This window comes from Microtus pennsylvanicus, chromosome 5 (assembly GCF_037038515.1).
Source record: "Microtus pennsylvanicus isolate mMicPen1 chromosome 5, mMicPen1.hap1, whole genome shotgun sequence".
In the NCBI taxonomy this organism is placed as follows: Eukaryota; Metazoa; Chordata; class Mammalia; order Rodentia; family Cricetidae; genus Microtus; species Microtus pennsylvanicus.
Window position 1 is genome coordinate 84,861,214 of NC_134583.1, and position 22,715 is coordinate 84,883,928.

At 50.5% G+C, this 22,715-nt stretch overlaps 1 protein-coding gene across 1 annotated transcript; it reads left to right on the forward strand.

The window, feature by feature from the left end:
• The first annotated feature begins 482 nt into the window (after positions 1-482).
• Positions 483-22,042, forward strand: Dhcr7 (7-dehydrocholesterol reductase). The gene is made up of 8 exons (XM_075972891.1): positions 483-537; positions 9,709-9,800; positions 10,839-11,061; positions 12,606-12,696; positions 13,390-13,603; positions 15,246-15,450; positions 16,820-16,951; positions 20,443-22,042. Exons 2-8 carry the CDS (start codon positions 9,715-9,717, stop codon positions 20,905-20,907), a joined length of 1,416 nt encoding a protein of 471 aa, XP_075829006.1. The 5' UTR covers positions 483-537; positions 9,709-9,714; the 3' UTR covers positions 20,908-22,042.
• The last annotated feature ends 673 nt before the right edge of the window (positions 22,043-22,715 follow it).

The window sequence follows — 22,715 nt, forward strand, 5'->3', positions numbered from 1 at the left end:
GGGGCCTTGAATGCAGGTTGGGCTTTCCCCAAAAACCTTCCTGGGGACCAAGGTGTGACTGAGTTCTGCCTGCCAGGGAGCCTGTTGGGCTGTCAGGCTAGAGCCTCAGCCTTTTGCACCCCTCCACGTCTCCTGGTCCCACCACTGTGCACCAGATATTCCTTTAGGTAGGAGCTTTGCAGCAGGGTAAACTGAGGTATTGGGACGGGCGGGCTCCGAGCCTGCACGGTGGAGTCCATATTTGCATCCTTTCGGCCACCAAGCGTACCCTGGGGAGGAGTGGGGTGGGGGCGGGGGGTAGGGCGTGGGTAGGGCGGGGCTGGCCCTACTGTCAATCTCAAGCCCGCCGCCGCCGACTGGCGGGCCTGGTGGGCTCCGGAGTCAGCTCACTGTCTTCACCAATTGCCGGGCGCGGCTCGCGAAATTCACTCCCAATTGGTCTTCCGTGATACTACGTCACCTTGGGGGCAGAGCTTCAGGCAGACACTTGGGGCACAGTTGGAGAGCGCGGGTCAACCGCCTGGACTACGCAAGCAGGTGAGGTTCTGCGTGCACTGACCAGGACAGAATCCGCGATTGGGACCTTGCACACAGACAGGGAAATGGGGGGCGTCGAGAGCGCAGGAGAAGGGGGCCGTATGTACAGATTGTGGAGGGGGGGGCAAGTATTCAGCTAAGGAAGCGGTGTGTGAGATGGGAGGATGTGCTTGTGAGCTGAATGTGTTTGTCGATTGGGGCATGCGCGTTTGCACAGGTTTTGGGGAGATTGGGGAACAGATTGCAGATTTGGGGGCTTGTGCGCAGGTTAGGAGACCAGTGTGCAGATTGGGGGCATGTGCACAGGAGAGGGGGCTACGTGCTCGAGTTTGGAGAGATGTGTATTTGGGGAAGAGGACTGTGGGCCCGGTGGCGGGGGCGGGGGGGCGGGGGCGGGAGAAGGTGCTTGCTCAGATAGTAGGTAGGTGAACCTGCGAGCAAGTATGGCGGTGGACCTTGCTTTACTTTGCTTAGCTGGGGCCTGTAGGTAGGAGAGGCAGCCATGTCCTGTGGGATGAGGACCCAGCTCCCTGGGGGACCTGCCAATGCTCAGGTGTAATAGAGGCAAATGTAGACACACCCCTTAGCCCACGCTCCTACCCCAGGGTACATACAGCTTAGTGAATCTCTTCAGTAGAATCTGAATGATTCCAGTTATTCTCCCAGGAGACAGATGGATTGCCTGCTGGCATGAGGGTTCTGGGAAGCTCTAGGCATATCTGGCCTCCCCAGGTTGTGGAGAGTTCCCAGTCGCCCTAAAGATCAAGATGGTTTTTAGAGGAAGAATTCAAATAATAGGACGTCTTCAGTTTTTTGAGCTGCTTCTGATGGAATCTTCCTGAAAGTAGCCGAAGGACATGCCAGGAAGAGGTGCAGTGGGTAAAGCCGTGCTGCCAGAAAATTTGGTAAAAAAACAGCTTTTGGACAGAAAGGTGGCCAGTAGGGGTGTGTAAAGGATAATCCGTGGAACAACCTGGGAGGGAATGAGGCCTGGGATGGACTTGGGAGGAGAAAACACTTTGTTTCACGTCTGGCGTTTATTTTGGAACTTCTGTAAAGCAGAGAGCCTGTAGCTTTGTTTAGAACCTGAAATTCCAAAGAATCAGAGATGGAGGGCAGGTCATTCCCTCCCTCCTTGGGCTTATGCTTATTTCTGGGGGCTTCAGGAACTGATGTTCCTCCACAGGACCCCAAGCTTTCAAGACAAGTCAGGTCAGAGTTCTGCAGCCATGGGTTCCTCCAGAAGCTAGCCTCACTTGACCTGGGGAAAGCGGTGGGGCTCAGTTGACTCACAGATGCCATTTAACTACAGAAGCTCGTCTGTTGGAAAAAGAGGAAAGCTCAACTTGTCCCCATTTGTGATGCTCCTGGAGGATCCAAGTGGAACCCCTCGTCTTCTCAGTCCTCCCATGATAGGGAGGGGCCGGCCTCCACTGACACCTGCAGAGCCGGCTCTTTGTGGCACTGGGTGCCAGAGCATCTGATTTCTCTGGTGATTGTCAGTGGGTGTGACATAAGTTTTCGTGTCCATACAAGGCCCTGCAGGAAGTCCTTGCATCTGCCTGCTGACACCTCCCCGCGTATTTCCCAGGGTAATTTCCTCTCAGTACATGCAGGTGGACACACATCTCACCACTCACCCATTTCCAGGATTCGCTGCCTTTTCGTCTGAAAATCCAGCACCATACCCGGGCTCACAAATCTCCAGATAGGACACCCTATTGCTTCTGGAAAATTCCAGTGACATGGAAGGTCCCTGGAATCTGATAACAAAGTTAGCCATGTCATCATTACTCCACTGTGTCCCAGTGTGCCAGAAGTGGAGCTTCAGACCCAGCCTTGCCTCCTAGGCTGTGTTGGCAGTCAGCGTATTGCCCTGCCTTTCCCTTCCCCAGTCTCTCTCTCGTCTGTGAAGTAGGCGGGTGTGACATTGCTCCTTCTTCAGGTAGGCTGGGCACCCGGTTGGTAGCTGCTGGTGATGGGGTGTGTCGCCTGTGACAGCCCCAGTAGCAGCTCCTGTAGCCCTACCTTCCTGCCGCACCTTCAGGATGTGGAGTGACTGAGCTGTGGCCACTAAGGTCTGGTGATGTCTCAAACCCCCCAAGGCCAGGTCCCCTTCCCCCAGCACTGCCCTTGGGAGTGTGCTCACTGCCTCAAGGCCACGCGTGAGGTAGGCCACAGCAGTCCTTATGGGCCTGCGAGAGAGGAGTCTGAGCACCTAAGGCTCTAATGTACAGCTGACTACTCTACGACACTCCCCTGCAGCCTATCCTCCCATAATTTCTGACCTGCAGAAACCATGGGAGATACCAAAAGGTTTGTTTTGGTTTGCCATGGCCCCTTAACTGGAAGGTTCGTCTGTATGGCTCAGCATCACGGGTTTGTGCTTTCTGCTGATTTGGTAGGTGTCTGCTGACCTCCACGCATGCTCCCTTCCACAGGATAAATAAATAATAATAATTAAAAGCTGTAGTGGCATACACCTATAACCGTAGTCCTTAGGAAGTGAAGGCTACAGTCAGAAATTCAAGGTGATTCTCAGCTACACAGCAAATTCAAAGCTACATGACCATCCAGAAGGACAGATCTGCCACCTTCCTCTGTCCTGGGTGTCACCTCTTAAGGTCACAGGCATTCTGCTTTTAGAACCAGCCATGCTGGGAGCAGTAGTTTTCTCTACAGGTTGCTTCCATCTCAGATGTTGGCCCCCTGAGAGGCCCCTCCCTTCAGATCTACTTTCGTGGATGTTTTTCCAGTTGCTGTGTGTGGATGGTGGCTTAGTGTGTCCCTTGACTGTCTCCTGCCTTTGGCTTTCTTGACCTGGGTCATAGAATTTCCTTTTTTCTTTTTGTTTTTTGGGGGTTTTTTATTTGTTGTTTGTTTTGTTGTTGTTTTGTTTTGCTATTGTTGCTCTGCTGACCTGGAATTCACTATGTAGACCAGGCTGGCCTCAAAGAGATCTGTCTGCTTCTGCCTCCTAAGTGCTGGGATAAAAGACAAGCATCACCGCGCCTGGTCCATTGGTTTCATGTGGAACACCAGGGAACTGTCTACATCTGTCTTTAGTGATGATCAACACAAATCCTCGGGGCCATAGACTTACGTGCCATGGGACATTTAATCTGTCCCCGACTCTCTTGCATTCCTGTAGAGATTGGTTCTCAGTCCAGGTTGTTTTCTGAGGTACTCTGTGTTTTGGCATCTCAGTGGTTTCTAGTATGTTCCATGGGAATGTGCCAGCTTCAGGGTAAGGGATGGATGACTCCCGGGAGTGCCAGGATAGTTGAACATGTGCAGGTGTGGTTGTCAGCATTCTAGGGAATCTGTTAACATCTGTGGCCTGCCTATGCTGGGTTCAGCACTTTTGAGCCTCTATGAAAATCTCCACCCACGTGTACCCGGGTGCTCCCTTTCTGTTGCATGTTGAGTGACAAGCCCTTGATATCAGCAGTGGACTTGATACCTGCAGTGTGGATCCTTACTTGCCTTTGACTTGACATTTCCACTCCCTGGTGACTTGGTGGCCTCTGTTGAAGGTGTGTCTCTGTACGCGGCTGAGGATTGAGCAGACCTTGGGGGACTTCTGAGCCTGGGCATGTCAACAGCCCTTCTAAGAAAAACAACTTCATTCTTGTTGTGCAACCTCTGGCCCAGAAGTCAAAGGTGATTATGTCGCTCACAGTGCCTGTGAGCATGGGCAGTGGCAGTGAGGCACTGCTTTAAAAACTGAAGAATGGGCCGGGCGGTGGTGGCGCATGCCTTTAATCCCAGCCCTTGGGAGGCAGAGGCAGGTGGATCTCTGTGAGTTCGAGGCCAGCCTGGTCTACAAGAGCTAGTTCCAGGACAGGAACCAAAAACAAAAAACTACAGAGAAACCCTGTCTTGAAAAATCAAAAAAAAAAAAAAAACAAAAAAACAAAAAACAAAAACTGAAGAATGGGCTGGAGAGGTGGAAAAGATTACTAGCTGCTCTCACAGAGGACCTGAGGTTGATGCCCAGCACCCATGTGGTGGCTCACTGTAACTCCTGCAGATCCAGGGGATTTGACATTCTCTTCTGCCCTCCGTGAGAACCGCATGCACACGGTGCACAGACATATATGCAAGCAAAACCCCCCACACATAAGATAAAAATACAGTCTCTACAAAGCAGCCTCCAAATGAAGAAATCTGCACCAGTCACATGTCGGATGTTCTGCGAGGCTCAGGACCCTTGGTCCCCTCTATCCAGCTGCCCTGCACAGGCTGTACTCTTCCACAGAACATGGTGCCTGCAACAGAGGTGTGGCCAGAGACATGCCCTCCAAATAAATTCAAAATGCTTACTTTTATATTTTTACAGTCTCATGTAAACCAAGCTGGTCTTGAACTCCTAATCCTCCTGTCTCTGTCTCCCAAGTGCTGGGATTATAGGTGTGCACTACCATGCCCAGTTTATGTACTGTTGGGGATGGAACCCCAGACTGTGTGCACATAGCAACTCTACCAACTGAGCCACAGCATTTTAATTCCACTTTATTTACTTTTTTTTTTCTGAGGGAGGAGGTATGCCATAGTGTATAGAGGTCAGAAAACAACCTTTAGGAGTTGGTTCTCCTTCTACCACCGGGGTCCCAGGATTGAACTCAGGCTGTCAGCCTCAGCAGCCAGCCCCTTTACCCACTGAACCATCTTGTCAGCTCTTTTTTCTTCATCCTAGAAGATGCATGTTATTGCTAGGTGTGGTGGAGCATAGTGACAGGAAGGCTGAGACAGAAAGATCGCTGTGAGTTCTAGGCCAGTCTAGGTTACAGAGGAAGACCGTGTCTCCCAAAACCCAGAAGGATGGTGCACTCAGTGGGCAGCGTTGTTTAGCGTCTTCAGTGTCAAGGTCTGAAGTTCTTTCCTCATTGGCTTTCGCAATTTTCTAGCATGTTAGATTATCAGAGAGTAGTGTTGGTGCCAAGCTTTATATCCTTGGGGCTTATCTGTGAGTCAGGGCCAGAAGAATGCTACTCTCCTCTGTTGAGCCTCCTGGAAGGCATGTGGGCACGTGGCCCTGGGTTTGCTGTGGTTAGTGTAGGCACCAGAGATAGAGGAGATAGGGGCACTGTTGGCTGCTGCATGGGACTGCAAATGGGCTCACATGCCATGTGCACTGTGTGTGCTGCTGGGCAAGAAAAAAAGTGACAGCTGCCGGGGCTGGGCTGTCAAAAGCAGGCTGATAGATCCAGGCAGCACAGGCTCTGAGGCAAGAATTGCCGGAGAGCAAGGACTTCTTAAAGGCAGGCCTCTCCCAAGCCCGCTTTTCCTTTTCTGAGTGTCCTTAGTGCGCGTGTACACACATGCATACACCACATGCTTTTGGAGTTTGTCAGGGGCTCTCTGTTTTCTTTGAGGCAGGAGGCAGTCTTTCTGTTAAACCCGGAGCTCTTATACAGCTAGTGTCACTGGCAGCTTGCTGTGGGAATCCTGTCTCTGCTTTCTGGGGCTAGAATTACAGATGATCTGCCATGCTTATCAGGCATTTGTGTGGGTCACAGAGATCCAAACTCTGGTCCTTAGGCTTTTGAGCAGGCAAGTGCTTGAACCTCAGAGTCCTAGCCCTGTCTGGGGCAATTCTCTTTCCCTACATCCGTTCTGCAGGTATAACCAGGGAGTACCTGGAGAGCCGCCCAGGTTAGGGCTGCACTGAGGGGCCTGGCTGTTTGGTGCTCCACTCTTGCTGCAGAAGCTGTCCCTGCCGCTGCAGCTCTCCCTCCCATTATGTGACAGAGTACCTTTCACCATGGAGACCAGTGATATTCTCTCACTAAACAAATCAAGATGTCAGAACATTTTTGTTTGTTTGTTTGTTTACGAAAGTTAGTCCTAGGAGCCAGGAAGACAGCTCACTGGGTAAGACTGCTTGCTGCTGTGTTAGTGTGAGAAACAGGGTTCAAAACCCTGACACCCACAAAAAAGCCTGGAATGGACACGTGTTTATCAGGCTGTCTTTCAGGCCACCAACCAGCTCCCAAATCATGACATGGAGACTTCTTACTAGTTATGAATGCTCGGCCTTATCTTATGCTTGTCCCACTAGCTCGTATAACTTACATTAACTTGTTTCTCTTTATCTACATTTTGCCTTGGGGCTTTTTATCTTTCATTCTGTATGTCCTACTCCAGGTTTGGCTGGCGACTGACTGGCCCTGGGCATCTCCCTTTCTTTCTCCCTCCTTCTCTCCTCCTCCTCTCATTCTTCTTTTTTTTTTTTTTTTTGGTTTTTCGAGACAGGGTTTCTCTGTGGTTTTGGAGCCTGTCCTGGAACTAGTTCTTGTAGACCAGGCTGGTCTCGAACTCACAGAGATCCGCCTGCCTCTGCCTCCTGAGTGCTGGGATTAAAGGCATGCGCCACCACTGCCCGGCTTCCTCTCATTCTTCTTGAGCCTAGAGTTTTCCTCCTGTTTTTTCTCTCTGCCCTCCAGCCCCACCTATTCTTTATCTGCCTATCTCAGTAAAATGCTTTAGGCAGGCAAGGCAAAACAGCAACTCATCTTTATATAATTAAACCAATGCAGCATAAACAAATGTAGCACACCTTTACATAGTTAAGATAATAGTCCACAGCAGAGGTGCCTGTAATGCCGTCACTGGGGATGGAGACTTGTGGATGCAGGAGCTTGCTGGCAGCCAGCCTAACTGAAGTGGCAAGCCTTGGGAGAGTAACACTCTAGGACTCCTGGCACACTTCTCCGGCTATACCAGTCCCTTACTGCATCCTACACCATAGCAAATTCTTCTCATTCTCTTAGCTATGTTTTTCTTCTTGTCTGTACCTTATACCAGTGCGGGGCGGCTTCTGCCTGGGTGGATGTGTAGCCGTCATCCTGGGATCTGCCCTTGCTCTGGCAGTTTTCCTTTGGCAGTTTTGTTATACGTAGTTTATGTGTATGGTATTTACCTGCCTACATATTTGTTTACCACATTCATGCAGTATCCATGGAGGCCAGGAAAGGGCATTAGAACTGGGGTTTCAGATGGTTGTGAGCTGTCATGTGGGTGCTGCTAATGCTCCTAACCCTAGCCATTCTCCAGCCCCAGCTCCTTTAGCAGCTCTTTTGAATCCATTTTCTCGGTCTCATGCTGGTTTTATTCCATAATGGACTCTTTCTTTAAATGTTTGAGACAGGGTCTCACTATTTAGTGTTGGCTGGCCTAGGACTCACTGTGTTGGCTAGGTTGGCCTCAGGCTCCTAGAAATCTACCCACTTCTGCCTCCTGAGTGCTGGGATTAAAGGTGTGGGATTAAAGATTTATGCCACCAAGCCCAGGAAGGAACAGAATTCTAGTCAAGAAAAAAAAAAGTTCTAGAATTTTCCACTTACTGTCTCTCATCCAGTTGACTCTCATGATATCTAAGCATACTATTCTCCCCTTTAAATTTTTATTACATTTAAAAATTGTGTGTGTGTGTGCACACACGCGCATGCGTGCGTGTGTTTGAACATGTACTGTGGAGTGTGTGAGTGAAGGCCAGAAGACAACTTCTGGGAGCTGGTTTTCCTCTGCCATGTAGTCTTGTGGATCAGACTCAAGTTGTCAGATTTGGTGACAAGCATTCTAATCTGCTGAACCATCCTGCCAGCCCTGCTATGGCTCTAATCCTGTTTTCTCTGATGACTTTTATTGTAGTAATATGGAGCAGCGGCGGGGCTACGTCCCCCAAACCCCAAGCCGCCTGCCCGGCTAGCTTATGCCCCGAAATAATTACACGGACACTGTATTCTTTTAAACACTGCTTTGGCTCATTTCTACCTAGCATCTTCTAGGCTAACTCTCCCACCTGGACTAGCCCATTTCTTATCATCTGTGTAGCACCGGTCTTACCGGGAAAGATTCAGTATGTCTGACCTGGCGGCTTGCTTCATTGCGTGCGCCTGCCTGGGAGAGCAGAGCATGGCCTCTCTTCTGCTCCCGAGAGGAGAGCTGTGGAGTCTGAGCTCACTTCCTCTTCCTCCCGGCATTCTGTTCTGTTTACTCCACCCACCTAAGGGTGGGCCTATCCAATGGGCCTAGCAGTTTCTTTATTGCTTAACCAATGAAATCAACAGATTGATATATGACACTCCCCCATCATTTTATGCATGTGTATTTGCATGTGTGCAAATATGCATGCACATGTGTGCGTGTGGAGGCCACTGGAGGTCAACGTTGGGTGTTCTTCCTGGCTCTCCCACCTTAGCTTTGGAGATAGCATCTTCTACTGAACTTGCAGCTGGCTGATTTGGCTAGACTGCCTGCCAGAGAACCCCAGGGGTCCTCCTGTCTCTGCTTCCTTCCCAGCACTGGGACTGCAGGGCCTCTGCTAGGGATCCTGAACTTTGGTTCATGTGCGTGCTGGGGACTGAACTCAGGTCCTTGTGCTTGCGCAGTAGATACTTTACTGACTGGGTGCTCTCCACTTAAAGTCCCTCTGTGGGCTTTAAGATACCATTTTAAATCCCTGGCTTTTTAAAACTTCACAAACTAGACTTTGCTTTAGAGGTGACGGGGAAGCGCTGAGTGGGGGAGATACCTGGAGACCTTATCTATAAAGTGTCCCCCAAGGTACTTACTGTTCTAGGCCCTGGTGGCGGAGGGATGAATAGGGAGCTGCCTTCTACTGGAGGGAGGCGGACAGTGCACATATATGAACCCAATAAAACATGCCTGCACTGTGAGCATTAAATTAAAGGAACAAATTACCTAGGCGGGAAGCTGCTTGCCATTAGATGGTCATAGTCTACTGAGAAGGGGGCTTATCATACTAGTGCTGAACAAGAAGCCTTTGAGCATGCTCAGAGCAGAGGATGTAGTGGGCACTACAAGGAGAGCCAAGAGTCATATTCAAAGATGGTAAAGATTCCTGGCGGAGTCTGGCAGAGCCGGATTGTGGCAGGCAGAGTGAATCCTTGCCTAAGAAGGACATCCTCCACATCTGGGAAAGGAACTAATGAGCCAGGTCAGAGGTGGGAAGGCCTGGTTGGAGGGAGTGCAGGCTCAGGGAGGAGCCTAAAGCACCTTCTTCCCCCCTCCCTCGAATCTGGTGTGGGTGAGCAGGTACTGAGAAGCTGTAAAGGGTGCCTGTTCTGATCAGTGATGAGTGTTCGAGTCCTGGTGGGGGGGTCTGGCTTTCTGGAATAATCTGAGACCCTCCTCTTTCCTCAGGGCCTGATGGCTTCCAAATCACAGCACAACGCCTCCAAAACCAAGAGTCTGAATGGCAAGGCTGAATCTCAAGGACAATGGGGCCGTGCCTGGTAAGGGGCTCACGTGTTTTACTAGCTAGAGGGTGAACTGTGTTCTCAAGGGTTTCAACTTCAGGGATGTTATGAACCTAGAACTAAAAAAAACCACATTATTTTATTTAAAGACAAATGAAAGATAAGCTGTTTCCTATTCTACAAAATAAAGTATTGGAACGAAGACTCTGAAACCATTTTGGAGTGCTTGGGCTGGAAGTAGTCTCATGTCTGAGTTTTTCCCCTTGTATATTGAGATATCCGGGTGTATATCCTGAGCTGTCTTAGGGAGAGGACTCATGAGCACCTGTGCTCAAGGCCTGAAGGTAACTTGCTGAGATCTTTTCAGCGTGCTATGTTTTAAATGCAACTTGTCACCTGAGGTCAGGTGTGCGACTTTCCTCTGCCTTGCTCTGCCAGGATTCTAGGTATTTCAGATGGTCTAAGGGCCATCTGGAGCCCTGCCACCAACCTAGGGACCCTGTGTTGATGTCATGGTGTTCTCTCTGCCATTGAGCCCTGGGTATTAAAGAGTCTTCCCTGGCTAAGGACCAAGAAAGCTACTGACCTTGAGGGTCATGAAGAGCTCCCTGCCCTCATGTCTGGGCACCTTCTGGTGATGACACAGGAGCAGGATGAGTGACCCGCCTTGGCTGGAGAGTTTGCTGAATGGATACCCTTGCCCATCAGGTTCTGAGTGGTGTGGAGAGTCCCACACATACAAGGACACCTTGGAGACCCCCCATATGGCCCAAGGAGATTGGAGGGCATGTCAGAGACCCCTGTAGGGCTCCAGAGACAGAGCGAGTCTCAAAGGGATGGAAGGGTGTCTTAGATACCCTGCCATGGGGTCTGAGGGACAAAGGGGAATCTCAGAGTCCTCCATAGGGCCCAAGGAATGAAAGGGACATTTCAGAGGCCCCTGTGAGGTACAAGGGCTGGAAGGGTATCTTAGAAATCTCCATCATGGGCTCCCAAGGATGGAAGGAAGTTTGTACATCCCCTGGGGGGCTTGAGAACAGGAGGCCTGATGGTGACCGCCCTTTGTCCTCTCAGGGAAGTGGATTGGTTCTCCCTGGCCAGCATCATTTTCCTGCTGCTCTTCGCACCGTTCATTGTGTACTACTTCGTCATGGCGTGTGACCAGTACAGCTGCTCCTTGACCACCCCCGCACTGGACATAGCCACTGGTCGTGCTAGTCTGGCAGACATCTGGGCCAAGACACCACCTGTGACAGCTAAAGCTGCCCAACTGTACACCTTGTGGGTCAGCTTCCAGGTCAGTCCTCTGCCTTGGGGCTAGGTGCAGTGGATCGGGAATGTGTTCTGCTGCTTGGGTCTTGTCAGAGAAGCAGACTTCTAACCCAGTGGTGCTCCCATTCTCAGGATGCAGCAGTTGCCTAGAAGCAATTATATAGAGCAGGAAACATCTGTGTGTCACCTTGTAACCGTCATGGTTTCTAGCCCCTGACTGTAGATCAACAGCATGGCCTATCAGGCAGTGAATGAGACCTAAGCTGCTGCTTCCACAGGTTGCCAGAGAGTCATGGTCAATGGTGTCTTTGTCTGTGATGCAGCCTCTTTGACCTAAACTAGGTCACTAAGCAGGAGCAGCCTTCACAGGTTGGGTGTTGGGGCAGAGTAAAGGAACCGCATGAAACACCAGGCAACTTGCTTTTCCCAGGCAGAATTTTGTATGGAGACTACTTGTCTCTCGCTCCAGGGTCCCCCTCCTTTTCATTCCCCAGTCCTCTGGGTGAGAGGATAGCACGAGTCATGGGAGCCAAAGCATAGAAAGAGCCCAGCTGTCCAGTAGAGGACAGGATAAATAACGTGGTCTTTCCATAAGTCGAATACTATTAGACTATGGAAAGGAATGAGCTCTGGTACAGGCTGCTCTTTGGACCAGTGTTGGAAACAGCTGCCAGACGCTAAGACCAGACTGAGTATTTGCATTGATGTGAAACATCCAGGATGTTTCATTCTCACAGGCTTGGTGAGATTGGTGGTTACCAGGGACTGCTGGGGGCAGTTGACAAGGGGAACAGGGTGTCCCCTTTTTTAAAATTAAAAACATTTTTTAATAAAGATTGATTTATTTTGCTGGGTGGTGGTGGTAAATCCCTTTAATCTCAGCACTTGGGAGGCAGAGGCAGGTGTATCTCTTGAGTTTAAGGCCAGCCTGGTCTGTAGAGTGAGTTCCAGGATAGCCAGGGCTGCACAGAAGAAAGCCTGTCTCAATGTCTGCCCCCCCACCTGCAAAAAAAAAGATTTACTTATTTTATGTGTGTGGGTGTTTTTCCTATATGTATGTAGTACCCAGTGGAAAACAGGAGAGTGTGGCAGAGACGTGGCTTACAGATAGTTGTGAGCTGCCATGTAGGTGCTGGTGCTGGGAATCGAACCATGTCCTCTGGGGGAGCAACCAGTGTTCTTAACAGCCAAGTTGTTTTTCCCCCATCCTAGGGTTCTCTTTGGTAGAATTCGAAGATCAAACTGTGGTAATGGTTGCCAGGGCTTGTGAACACATTACATGATCTGAACAGTGATGTTGAAAGCGGGGGAGGGAGGGCTCATGGGAGAATCTTGGTGCTTTTAAATGGCCTTAAAAAGGGGTTGGGAGGACCCATGTGTTCGACTTGGAAGGTTACAAGGCTATAGCCAGGGGTAGGATTTTACACATTTGGCGAGAAGCCTGCCTTGCTCCTGGAGCACTAAGCTTTGTGTCTTGTGTTCATATCTGTCCAGTAAAACCAGACCAGGTCAAATCACACAGCTATCCCCTGCAGGCTGCCAATCTTTCCAACTAAAATTCTGTTTTAGGTGCTTCTTTACTCCTGGCTTCCTGACTTCTGCCACAGATTTCTGCCAGGCTATGTGGGAGGTGTCCAAGAAGGCGCCATAACTCCAGCAGGTAACCTTTGCCCCTGAGCTGGTAGCTGTCTTGCCCTAGCCACCCTGTGTCCCTGGCTCCCAGAGTTCTCCCATCCTACGTCCCAGACAAGAACTAATTTAGTTTGGATGTGATCCACTAGGCATCCATGCCATTATAGACATGGCAGCTTCCTCACTCAGGAGTGCCGTCCCTGACTCTGCTGTCACTATTTCACTACTTCATAACCCATGGTGGGGCAAACCCAGCCTTACCACTAACCCATGGGTCATCTCTAAAAACCCTCAAGGAGCCCAGCTTCATACACTAATGGTCATGGGCTGGAATCCTACCTATTTCTCTAGCCGAGAGGTCTCAGAGAGGTACTGCAGCAAGCACAAGTGGAGCCTGGGAGGACATAGGGTTGGCCTTGCCTTACCTGCCACTTAATTGACCTTCCCAACACCTTACAGACCTAAAGAGCACTAGAAGAATCTCATAGAGGTTTCCCCACTCTGGCTATAGTAGGAACAGCCACTTTCTCACCGTGTGAGGGGTGCCACTGGCTTGAAAGCCTGTGTATTCAACAGACGATGCCCCTTCTGGAATGGTACCTGGGGGCTCCAGTCAGGGGTCTACAGAAGCAGAGGCCAAGGAGCAGGTAGGGTGTGAGGCAGGTACACAGCAAGGCTGTGTGGTCCACCTAGGGTGCTCTGTGTGATTCTCCTTCTGCAGGGGTTGTAAACAAGTATGAAGTGAACGGGCTGCAAGCCTGGCTCATCACTCACCTCCTCTGGTTTTTGAATGCCTACCTCCTAACCTGGTTCTCCCCCACCATCATCTTTGACAACTGGATCCCACTGCTGTGGTGTGCCAATATTCTGGGCTATGCTGTGTCCACGTTTGCAATGATCAAGGGCTACCTGTTTCCCACCAATGCTGAAGACTGGTAAGTTCCTCAACGGCTGGTCAAGCCTAGAGTGGATGGTGGATACCTCCACCCGGGGTTGTCTGCTCCTCTGCAGACAAGTGGAGAAGCCCTGAGACGGGAGATCTTGGATCAGCTATTTGAAAGTCTGGATTTTCTTGCTTTAGAGGTAACCAAGGCTACCATGGGAGCAGTTAAACCAGAAGGACAACTTCTGACTGAGGCAGAGGTAGATCATTGTCTCCTTCTTTGGATTATCTCTTGTGAAACAGCCTTAGCCTTGTTATTTTTACTGTAGCTCCTTCCAAGGAGAGCCCTGCTTGCTTAAAGCATTCTCAGGGAAACTGAGTTAGAGACCAACCATCAGTTCCATTCCATCTACCTACCCATCCATTTACTCATCTGTCCATCTGTCTGTCCACCCCCCACCCACTTATCCTCTATTTACTCGTCCATCTACCCACACAACCATTTATCTATCCATCTACCCACCTGCTCACCTATACACCCACCTCTCTATCCATCCATCTATGCACTCATCCACCTACCTGCCAACCCATCCATTTATCCACCTATCGTTTACTCACTCGTGTATCTATTTATCCATCTGCCTACTCTCCTGTCTACCCATATACCCACCCATCTACTTATCCATCTATCTGTCTACCCTTCCACCCATCTTTCCACCTACTCACCCACCCCCCCATCCATTCACCCATCGACAGATATTCGGTGAGGTCTTCTGGAGTTTTTAATTTTTTCTGGGGATCCAGATGAGAACAGTGCATCTCCCCCTTAGCTGTTGGATTGACTTTGGGGAACCAGCCTCAGATGAGAATGCGGTGTGACTTATGTTTCCCTGCCCTGCAGGTTACTGCCATACTGCCTTTTGTGGCTCCCAGAGCTGTTGCTGCTTTGGCAGATGTGATGTTTTAGTTCTTTCTGCTTAGCCTGACTGTGGGAAGCAGACATGAGAACCTGCTATGCTAGCTAGCAGTAATCCCTGTGCATGCACAGTAGACTGTACCTAGGAAGGGCCTCCATCCAGATTATCTCAGCTAATTCTCTGCCCTAGTCTGGGATAAGGGGGCTGCTGTGGGGCCAGGTGACCAAGACTGAGAGGGGTCACTGAACTTGTGGAGCAGTTAGAAACGTGGGCCCTGGAGCTTAGGCTATAAACACGGGACACTTGCCTCTTAATCCTGTATTCTGTGTCTCTGCTGAGCATGGTGCACTGTGCGTGAGAACAAATGCAGATGTGGGGCTGAGGGCGGGGCTGCCACATTCTCCCTGCGGGTGCATTTTGCAGTCACAGCTGCACCCATGCTGCCTCCTTCACTTGCCGGCTCCTAAACATTGGTGTCCACAAAGCTGGATGCGCCACATGTCGCAAGATGTGCTAGTTGACTAAATGTGTCTTTGGAGGGCAGGGGGAGATGGCTCAGTGGTTAAGAGTACTGACTGCTCTTGCAGAAGACCTGGGTTTGATTTCCCAGCCCTCACATGGCAGCTCACAACTGTCTGTAATTCCAGTTCCAGGGCATCCCATGCCCTCTTCTGGCCTCTGAGGATACTGTACACATAACTGTACAGACAAGCATGCAGGTAAAACACTCATACATATAGAATAAATTTTAATATGTCTTTTGTTGATGTTTTTAAGCAAATTCACAGGCAATTTCTTCTACAACTTTATGATGGGCATTGAGTTCAACCCCCGCATTGGGAAGTGGTTTGACTTCAAGCTGTTCTTCAATGGACGCCCGGGAATCGTGGCCTGGACTCTTATCAACCTGTCCTTTGCTGCCAAGCAGCAGGAGCTTTATGGCCATGTGACCAATTCTATGATTTTGGTCAATATCCTGCAGGTAACTTAGTGTGCTTACAGCCAGGGAGGGTGGGGCATTGCACCTGCTGGGCTCTGGGAGAGTTCCCAGCATGCCATCTGTTCTGAGCTGGTTCTGGGTAACAGTGAGCACATGCTGAAAATCTACCATTACATAGATTCCTGTGCCCCTATGTTAGCCCCAAGAGGGACAGGGTAGACACCATAGTCTGGCCTGCAGTCAGGCTCCCTTAGGGACTGCACTCAGATAAGATCTGGGAGTACAGGGGCTTTGTTAACCAGCTAGAGAAGGGGACCATATAGGTATGCTTCAGGTACAGACAGTGGCCTATGTAGTCTGCATAGGGGGAGAGGTTAAGACATTGAGGAAAGGCCTCTGTCCGGAGCATCAAGAACTAGGGAGTTGGTGGTCAGGTGGGACCAACATAGACCCTTAAAAAAGTAGTGAGAAAAAATGCCCAGTGGTGTTGGGATGTGGCCTGGATGTGGTATGTCCAGCAGGGCTTCAGGGTGCCAGGTGGGAGGAAGAGGAGGAAGAGGCCAACAGGAAGCCATGGGTACAGCTCAGGCTGGCTGACTGTGCTGGGTTGGGACCAGACTGGATGGGGTAGGTCCCTGCCTCCTACCAGTGGGCTCTGGTCATTTGCACTTGTGGACCCGAGGAGTGGGTGATGTGGCCAGGACCTCAGGGAGAGGTCTTCTCTATGGTCCTTCATGAAGCTTCTCCTGTGCTGGGGCATAGAGCTGGATGTAGAAGAGACCCACTTTTCCACAGAGCACTGGGGTCTGGGCACCTCAGGCCAGCTTCTTGTCACAGCCAAGGCTTGGGATGCTGGGACTGTGCTAGGCAAATGTTGTGGGCAAATCCCAGCATGCCTGTGTGAGGTGCCACTCCCCCTTTATAAGGGATCGGCTAGGGCAGGGTGCTCTGAAACTGTTGCTTATGCAGGTAGCCATGAGTCGAGTCTCTGGAAGACTCTGTGTCTCAGGCTCATGACCCTCTTGAGTGACAAGCAGGATCTTTGCTGTTTGCCTATCTTTGTGAATGGACCTCAGTCTTCTTGGACACATTGGGGGTGTCATGGTTCTGAGGGGCAGCGGATAACAGCCAAACCTGGGACACTCACCCTGTGGATGTCTTTGTTGGTGTCTACCACTCAGGGACAGTCCCTGAGTCCTTCTATCCTGAGTCACCTCTGCTGAACTCCACATCTCATGTCACCTATGGGAGCTATGGGTGGGAGCCCTTTCTGCTGATGGGCAGTGGCCCCTCCACCCCACTGATTGCTCCCAACCCCACAGTAAGCTGCTTAGCAGTATCCCGACTGCCCATCCCCCATCCCTCCCTTGCATGGGGCTGTGGTGGTAACAGTGGTGGCTCTGTCTCGCAGGCCATCTACGTGTTAGACTTCTTCTGGAACGAAACCTGGTACCTGAAGACCATCGACATCTGCCATGACCACTTTGGGTGGTACCTGGGCTGGGGTGACTGCGTATGGCTGCCCTACCTCTACACGCTGCAGGTGAGGAGCCAGGGTGATGGGGCAGGGCAACCAGCCTCATGGGCACTGCCTGTGTGGTCTTCAGTTGCTCCTGGCTGACCCTGAGCAGACACACATGCTGAGCTTGCCAGGGTGTTAGTCCCTGGAGCTCCCTGGACCAGTGTCGTCTCCCATGAGGGGGAAGTTCCTCGTGTCACAGATAGCTTGACCCATTATGGGATCTGGTTCCCACTTCACCCACTCTCCACTGGAAGTATCAAAAGTACAAAGTGCACTTAGGGGGCTGGAGAGATGGCTCAGAGGTTAGGAGCATTTGACTGCTCTTCCAGAGGTCCTGAGTTCAATTCTCAGCAACCACGTGGTGGCTCACAACCATCTGTAATGGGATCAGATTCTGGTGTGCACGAAGACAGAACACTCATATACATAAAATATATGAGTAAATAAATCTTAGAAAAAAAGTACTCAGTGGTGTTTCAAGAACACAGTACTTTTTTTTTTAAGTGTGTTTAACACACCTGACCTACCAACTGTAGCTTAGCCTTGCCTTCCTTAATGCACACAGGGTCACAGCTGGACAAAGTTAGCCCACGTAAGGCTTGGAGAGCTGCTGAGAACCATACAGAAATTGAGCAGTAGAGGGTGTGGAATGGCTTTTGAAGCATCTTAGGCTGATCCATTGTAGCCACCTGTTGTTGGCCTGGGATGACCTGGGATTGCACCCATGTGAGCATGTCCTTAGTCATCCCTGCAGTCAGGGCAGAACCCCCAACTCAACCAGACAAGATGGAGCCGTCAGGGTGGCCGGCAGTGGCTCTAGCTGGGCTGGATGTCTTAATCCCCGCCCTTTGGCTATGTTGGCACCGTGGTACTAGTGCATGCAACTGCTCATCAGAGGTCGGAAGGAGTTCAGAGCAGCACAGAAGGCTGTTGTTGGTCTTTCCAGGTGGCCATCAGTGAGGTGGGCCTCTGGCAGCTGGTCGCATAGCTGATGGTGACATGGGCTGTGGAAGTGGCCTGGCTACCTGTGCAGGGGTGCTGGGAAAGCAGTTGTGCCCAACAAAGGGGAGGGGTGGAGGGTAAGGGCGTGGACAGGTGCCAGTCTCAGACTTACACTGACTGCAGGTCCTCACCAGCCGTGAGCAACTCACGTGGTCAGGGTTTCCACTGATTGGGCACCTGCTCACGGGTCACCCCCTTGTATCTGCAGTGCCAGTGTGTGAACTGGTGGCAGAGACTGTGCTTACACAAGTCTTTCCATCTAGCAGGCCTTGTTTCAGCCTCAGGATACAGTGGCGTCCATAGATTAAGACAAACATGCATTGGAAGAATTTTTTTAAAAACTTGCTGCTGGGCTTTTTTGGACACCCATGTGATCCTGGCTCTTGGGAGGTTGAGGTAGGAGGATCAGGAGTTCAGAGAGTCACCCTCAGCTACCTAATGAGCTCAAGGCCAGCTTGGGCTACGTGAGACTATATCAAAACAAACAAAAAAACTGTGTGCTGACCGAACATGGAATTTTTCTGTGTCAGTATTCCCTAAATAGTGTGGTCCCGCAATCGTTTGCTGAGCCTTTACATTTTGTTTTCAAGGCAGGGTTTCTCTGTGTAGCCTTGGCTGTTCTGTAACTCGCTCTGTAGCCCAGGTTGATCTTGAACTCACAGAGGTCCTCCTGTCTCTGCCTCCCAGTGCTGGGATTAAAGGCGTGTTCCTGCTCTGCCACAACCTGGCCAGCATTTACGTTTTAATAGGCTTCCCGTACGCAGTTCCACATTTCTGTTATTTAGTATATTGTAGATAATGAGGTTAATCTAGAGGTGACTTCACATTTATAGGAGGATGTGCACAAACCTGTGTAGTGTAGACCAATACTACATTGTCCCTTGTTCTTTTGTTATCTTAGATTTCTAGAATCCAGAGGCGCTAGAACCTCTGGCATTGGAGTTCCAGGCAGTTGTAAGCTGCCTCACATGCATGATGGGAACCAAATCTGGTCCTTTGTAACTGCCGAACCATCTCCCCAGACCTGTTTTTGTTACTTTGAGGTAGTCTTGCCTGCCCTGCAGCCAAAGCTGGCTGGACTTACCATGAAGTGAAGCTGGCCTTGAGCTACAATCCTCCTGCCTCAGCCTGAGTACTGGGACACCACATCTGTCTATATACCTGTCTCATATGAAGGGATTGAGCACCATGGAGTTGGGGTGTCCATGGGGGCATACTGGAACCCAGCCTTTGTGTTCTGGGGCATAGGCATATGGCTTTGAGATGTGTATATATAGATGCACTCTTATTCTGTATTTGTGTCTGGGGTCTCTTGAGGAACATGGGTCCTGGGAGGCCCCAAACTTTTCAGTGGGGGTCTGGAAGCCAGGAGAGGGCTGTTGTTGCAGTTCAAAATAAAAGATTGCATACTGGAAGCACCCCCCTTTCCCAAGGGGGCTGGTTTGAATGTATTGAATGAAGTCCCCCCACATTGTGGGTGTTCATCTGCTTTGCTCAGTGCTTGTTTAAATGTTAATCTCAGCTGGAGAAAGAACCTCAGGGCTTAAGAGTGTGTACTGCGACATCAGGAGGACCCGAGTTCAGATCCCAGCACCCAGAGAACAAACTGGAGTTCTGTTCATGCCTGTAACCATAGAGCAGAGACAAACGGATGACTGAGCCTCTTTAGCCCCTAGCCTAGCCAAGGAAACTTGAGCCTCAGGTTCAGGGAGAGACCCAGCCTCAAAGGAGAAGGTGGAGTGTGACAGAGGACACCAGACGCTTTCTTCTGTCTGGTTGCGTCATGTGTGTTCAGGTACATATGCATGCACATACAACAAACAAGTAAATGTTAGTCTCCTCCACAATTTAGGGTTGATCAAATATGTGTACAGTAGTCTGCCCAAGCTGATAAATAGAATCAATTGTCGTCGCAGTATATTCAGATCATCTTACATGTTGTGTAGTTTACTTTTGTACAGTATGTGGTTTACCAACTCCAACCAATGGTGATCTCAAGACAGCTTTTAGCCCTTATGATGATACAAACACGGTTGTCTTCATGGCACAGAATGCAGCAACTGCAGAACCATGAGAAAACAGTACACCCTGTAACCAGGAAGGGTGTCTGGAGGCTGGCTGTATTCAACGTGCTTTCCTCCTCCCTTCCCTTCCCCTCCCCCATCTCCCTCTGCTTGCCAGTCCTTGGAGTTGAACCCTGGACCTTGTGCATGCTAAGCAACTGCCACATCTTCTGCCTTCCCTTCTTACTCATTTTGAAACAAGGTCTGATGCTGTTTCAGTAAACCGTCCAAGCAGGTCTTGAACTGCGGTCCTCCTGCCTCATCCCCCTGAGTCCTGGGATTCCAGGTGTGTGCCACTATGCCTGGCTCTGTGTGTCTTACTTAACAGAAAAGAAACATGTGTCTGGAGCAGGGCCAGGGTCTACCCTCCTCAGGCCATACTGAAGCCCACTGCGCTCCATGATGGGCTATCCTTCACCTCTCCCCTCTTACCCTCTCTCCCCACAGGGCCTGTACTTGGTGTACCACCCTGTTCATCTCTCCACTCCCAATGCTGTGGGCATCCTGCTGCTTGGCCTGGTGGGTTACTATATCTTCCGAATGACCAACCATCAGAAGGACCTGTTCCGCAGGACAGATGGGCGCTGCCTCATCTGGGGCAAGAAGCCAAAGGCCATTGAGTGCTCCTACACATCAGCTGACGGGCAGAAACACCGCACCAAGCTGTTGGTGTCAGGCTTCTGGGGTGTGGCCCGTCACTTCAACTATACTGGTGACCTGATGGGCAGCCTAGCCTACTGCCTGGCGTGCGGTGGCGGCCACCTTCTCCCCTACTTCTACATCATCTACATGACTATCTTGCTCACCCACCGCTGCCTCCGTGATGAACACCGCTGTGCCAACAAGTATGGCCGTGACTGGGAGCGCTACACGGCCGCAGTGCCCTACCGCCTGCTGCCTGGAATCTTTTGAGGACCATCCTGGGATGCATAGGAAAGTTTTATTGAGTGTGTGGAGTTGGATGTATGGGGGCTGGCATCCTGGCTTCTCCTGCAGGGGCATCAGTTTGCTCATCTGGAGAATGGAGAGCCTGGTGCCCAGCAGTGTCTGGCTGGTGGCAGCTGGGAAGTGGAGTTTCACACTGATCCCACAGCAGGCTGTTTTCTCTACTCAGCATCCTGAGGGCAGACTATCGTGGCCCTTTCATGTCTGTCTTTATGTTGGGTGCCTGCAATCTATGCTGCCCAGATGGTTTAGGCTTACCATGTGTGTCCTAGGATTGGGCCAACCTATTAAACTGGAGACAATGTGGGATCTAAGGATTTTGATAATGCCACCTTCCCCTTCTGTTCTGCCATGCTGGGCTGGGTCCCTGAACCATTTTTGTCTGTAGGCGTGTGTAGTCTTGATTAGCAGAGGGCTCAGAGGCCATTGTAGGAGGAAGGCTTTCTGTTTGGGTTCTTGTTTCTGATTCTTAACACCAGGAATGCCAGGCAGTGGAACGGGGTATCCAGGGGTACTGCCCACTTCATAGTGGGCATCCTGGCTAATCTGTTAAAGTCTTTGTGACATAAGACAGGGTTTCTAGGGCTGGAGAGATGGCTCAGAGGTTAAGAGCATCGTCTGCTCTTCCAAAGGTCCTGTGTTCAATTCCCAGCAACCACATGGTGGCTCACAACCATCTGCAATGGGGTCTGGTGCCCTCTTCTGGCCTGCAGGCATACACACAGATAGAATATTGTATACATAATAAATAAATAAATACTTAAAAATATTAAAAAAAGAAAAAGACAGGGTTTCTAGTTCAGGACTCCCTGAGTACCCACCCACCTAGCAGCTCAACCCCCTGCCCTCTTCCAGAAGGTGCTTCTGTTCACCCCAAGACACTTGTTCAGGGGTAAACAGATTTGGATTAGACAACCCAGAATGTATCACCAGCCAGTGGCCTCAGCCACACCTTCCCCAACAGGAGTTCCAGTGTTGGGAAGGGCACCCATTCTCATTTGGGACAATTGGCCCCTAAAACTCAGGGCATTCTGTAAAACTAGATAGGATCCTCTTCACCTTGCAGATAAGTCTTTGTATTAAATCTACCTTTTTAAATGTGTCACATTGTGCTGTCTCCTGAATGGGCCTGACCAGTTCAGGGGTGGGGGTAGGGGTGTTATATGGTATAAGATGGAACCCCAGGAAGTATTAGAGCTGGTGCATAGGGCACTATCAAAACTTCATTGACATTGGGGTGAACTGTGCCCCAATACTCTGTAATAATCCCTCATCATTCCAGAACTTTGCCGGATCATTTACTTGTTGGGGTGAGGAATCCATTCCATTTGCCAGTGACAGGATGCTAGCATGGTTACCTGCTCCAAACAAGTGGAGGAGCCACATAGCTGAGCCCTCACCTTTGTTTCTGGAGCAGAGGTGAGTAGTGCCCACAGCCAGGCACAATTGATCTGCTTCTGGTTAGAGCTGGTTAAACATTGGCAGCTGTTCCTGGAGAGAGAGCCAGAGAGTCCACCAGCCTAACTTGGTGCTCTCCTGGCCTGTCTGAGAATGTGGACACAGGGGTTTCAGGCATCTCTATTGGCCACACATTGGCACTTTCATTTGTCCCTTGAACAAAGTCCTAACTGGAGGCTGTAAACTTAGATACCAGGTCCCACTGTTCACATGGGAACTCTGGCTCTGCCTTCTGAAGGCTTTAAAGCCTTGAGTAGGTAACCCACCCTTCCGTGGCCTCAACATCCTCATTTGTGTGGGCTAAAGGTCAGAGTTCA

Excerpts from the sequence above, each read along its gene's own strand:
- Dhcr7 (XM_075972891.1), top strand. The coding sequence starts at position 9,715 with ATGGCTTCCAAATCACAGCACAACGCCTCCAAAACCAAGAGTCTGAAT. Across the intron at positions 15,451-16,819 it reads TTTTGGTCAATATCCTGCAG|GCCATCTACGTGTTAGACTT; the intron begins GTAACTTAGTGT and ends TCTGTCTCGCAG. Across the intron at positions 16,952-20,442 it reads CCTACCTCTACACGCTGCAG|GGCCTGTACTTGGTGTACCA; the intron begins GTGAGGAGCCAG and ends CTCTCCCCACAG.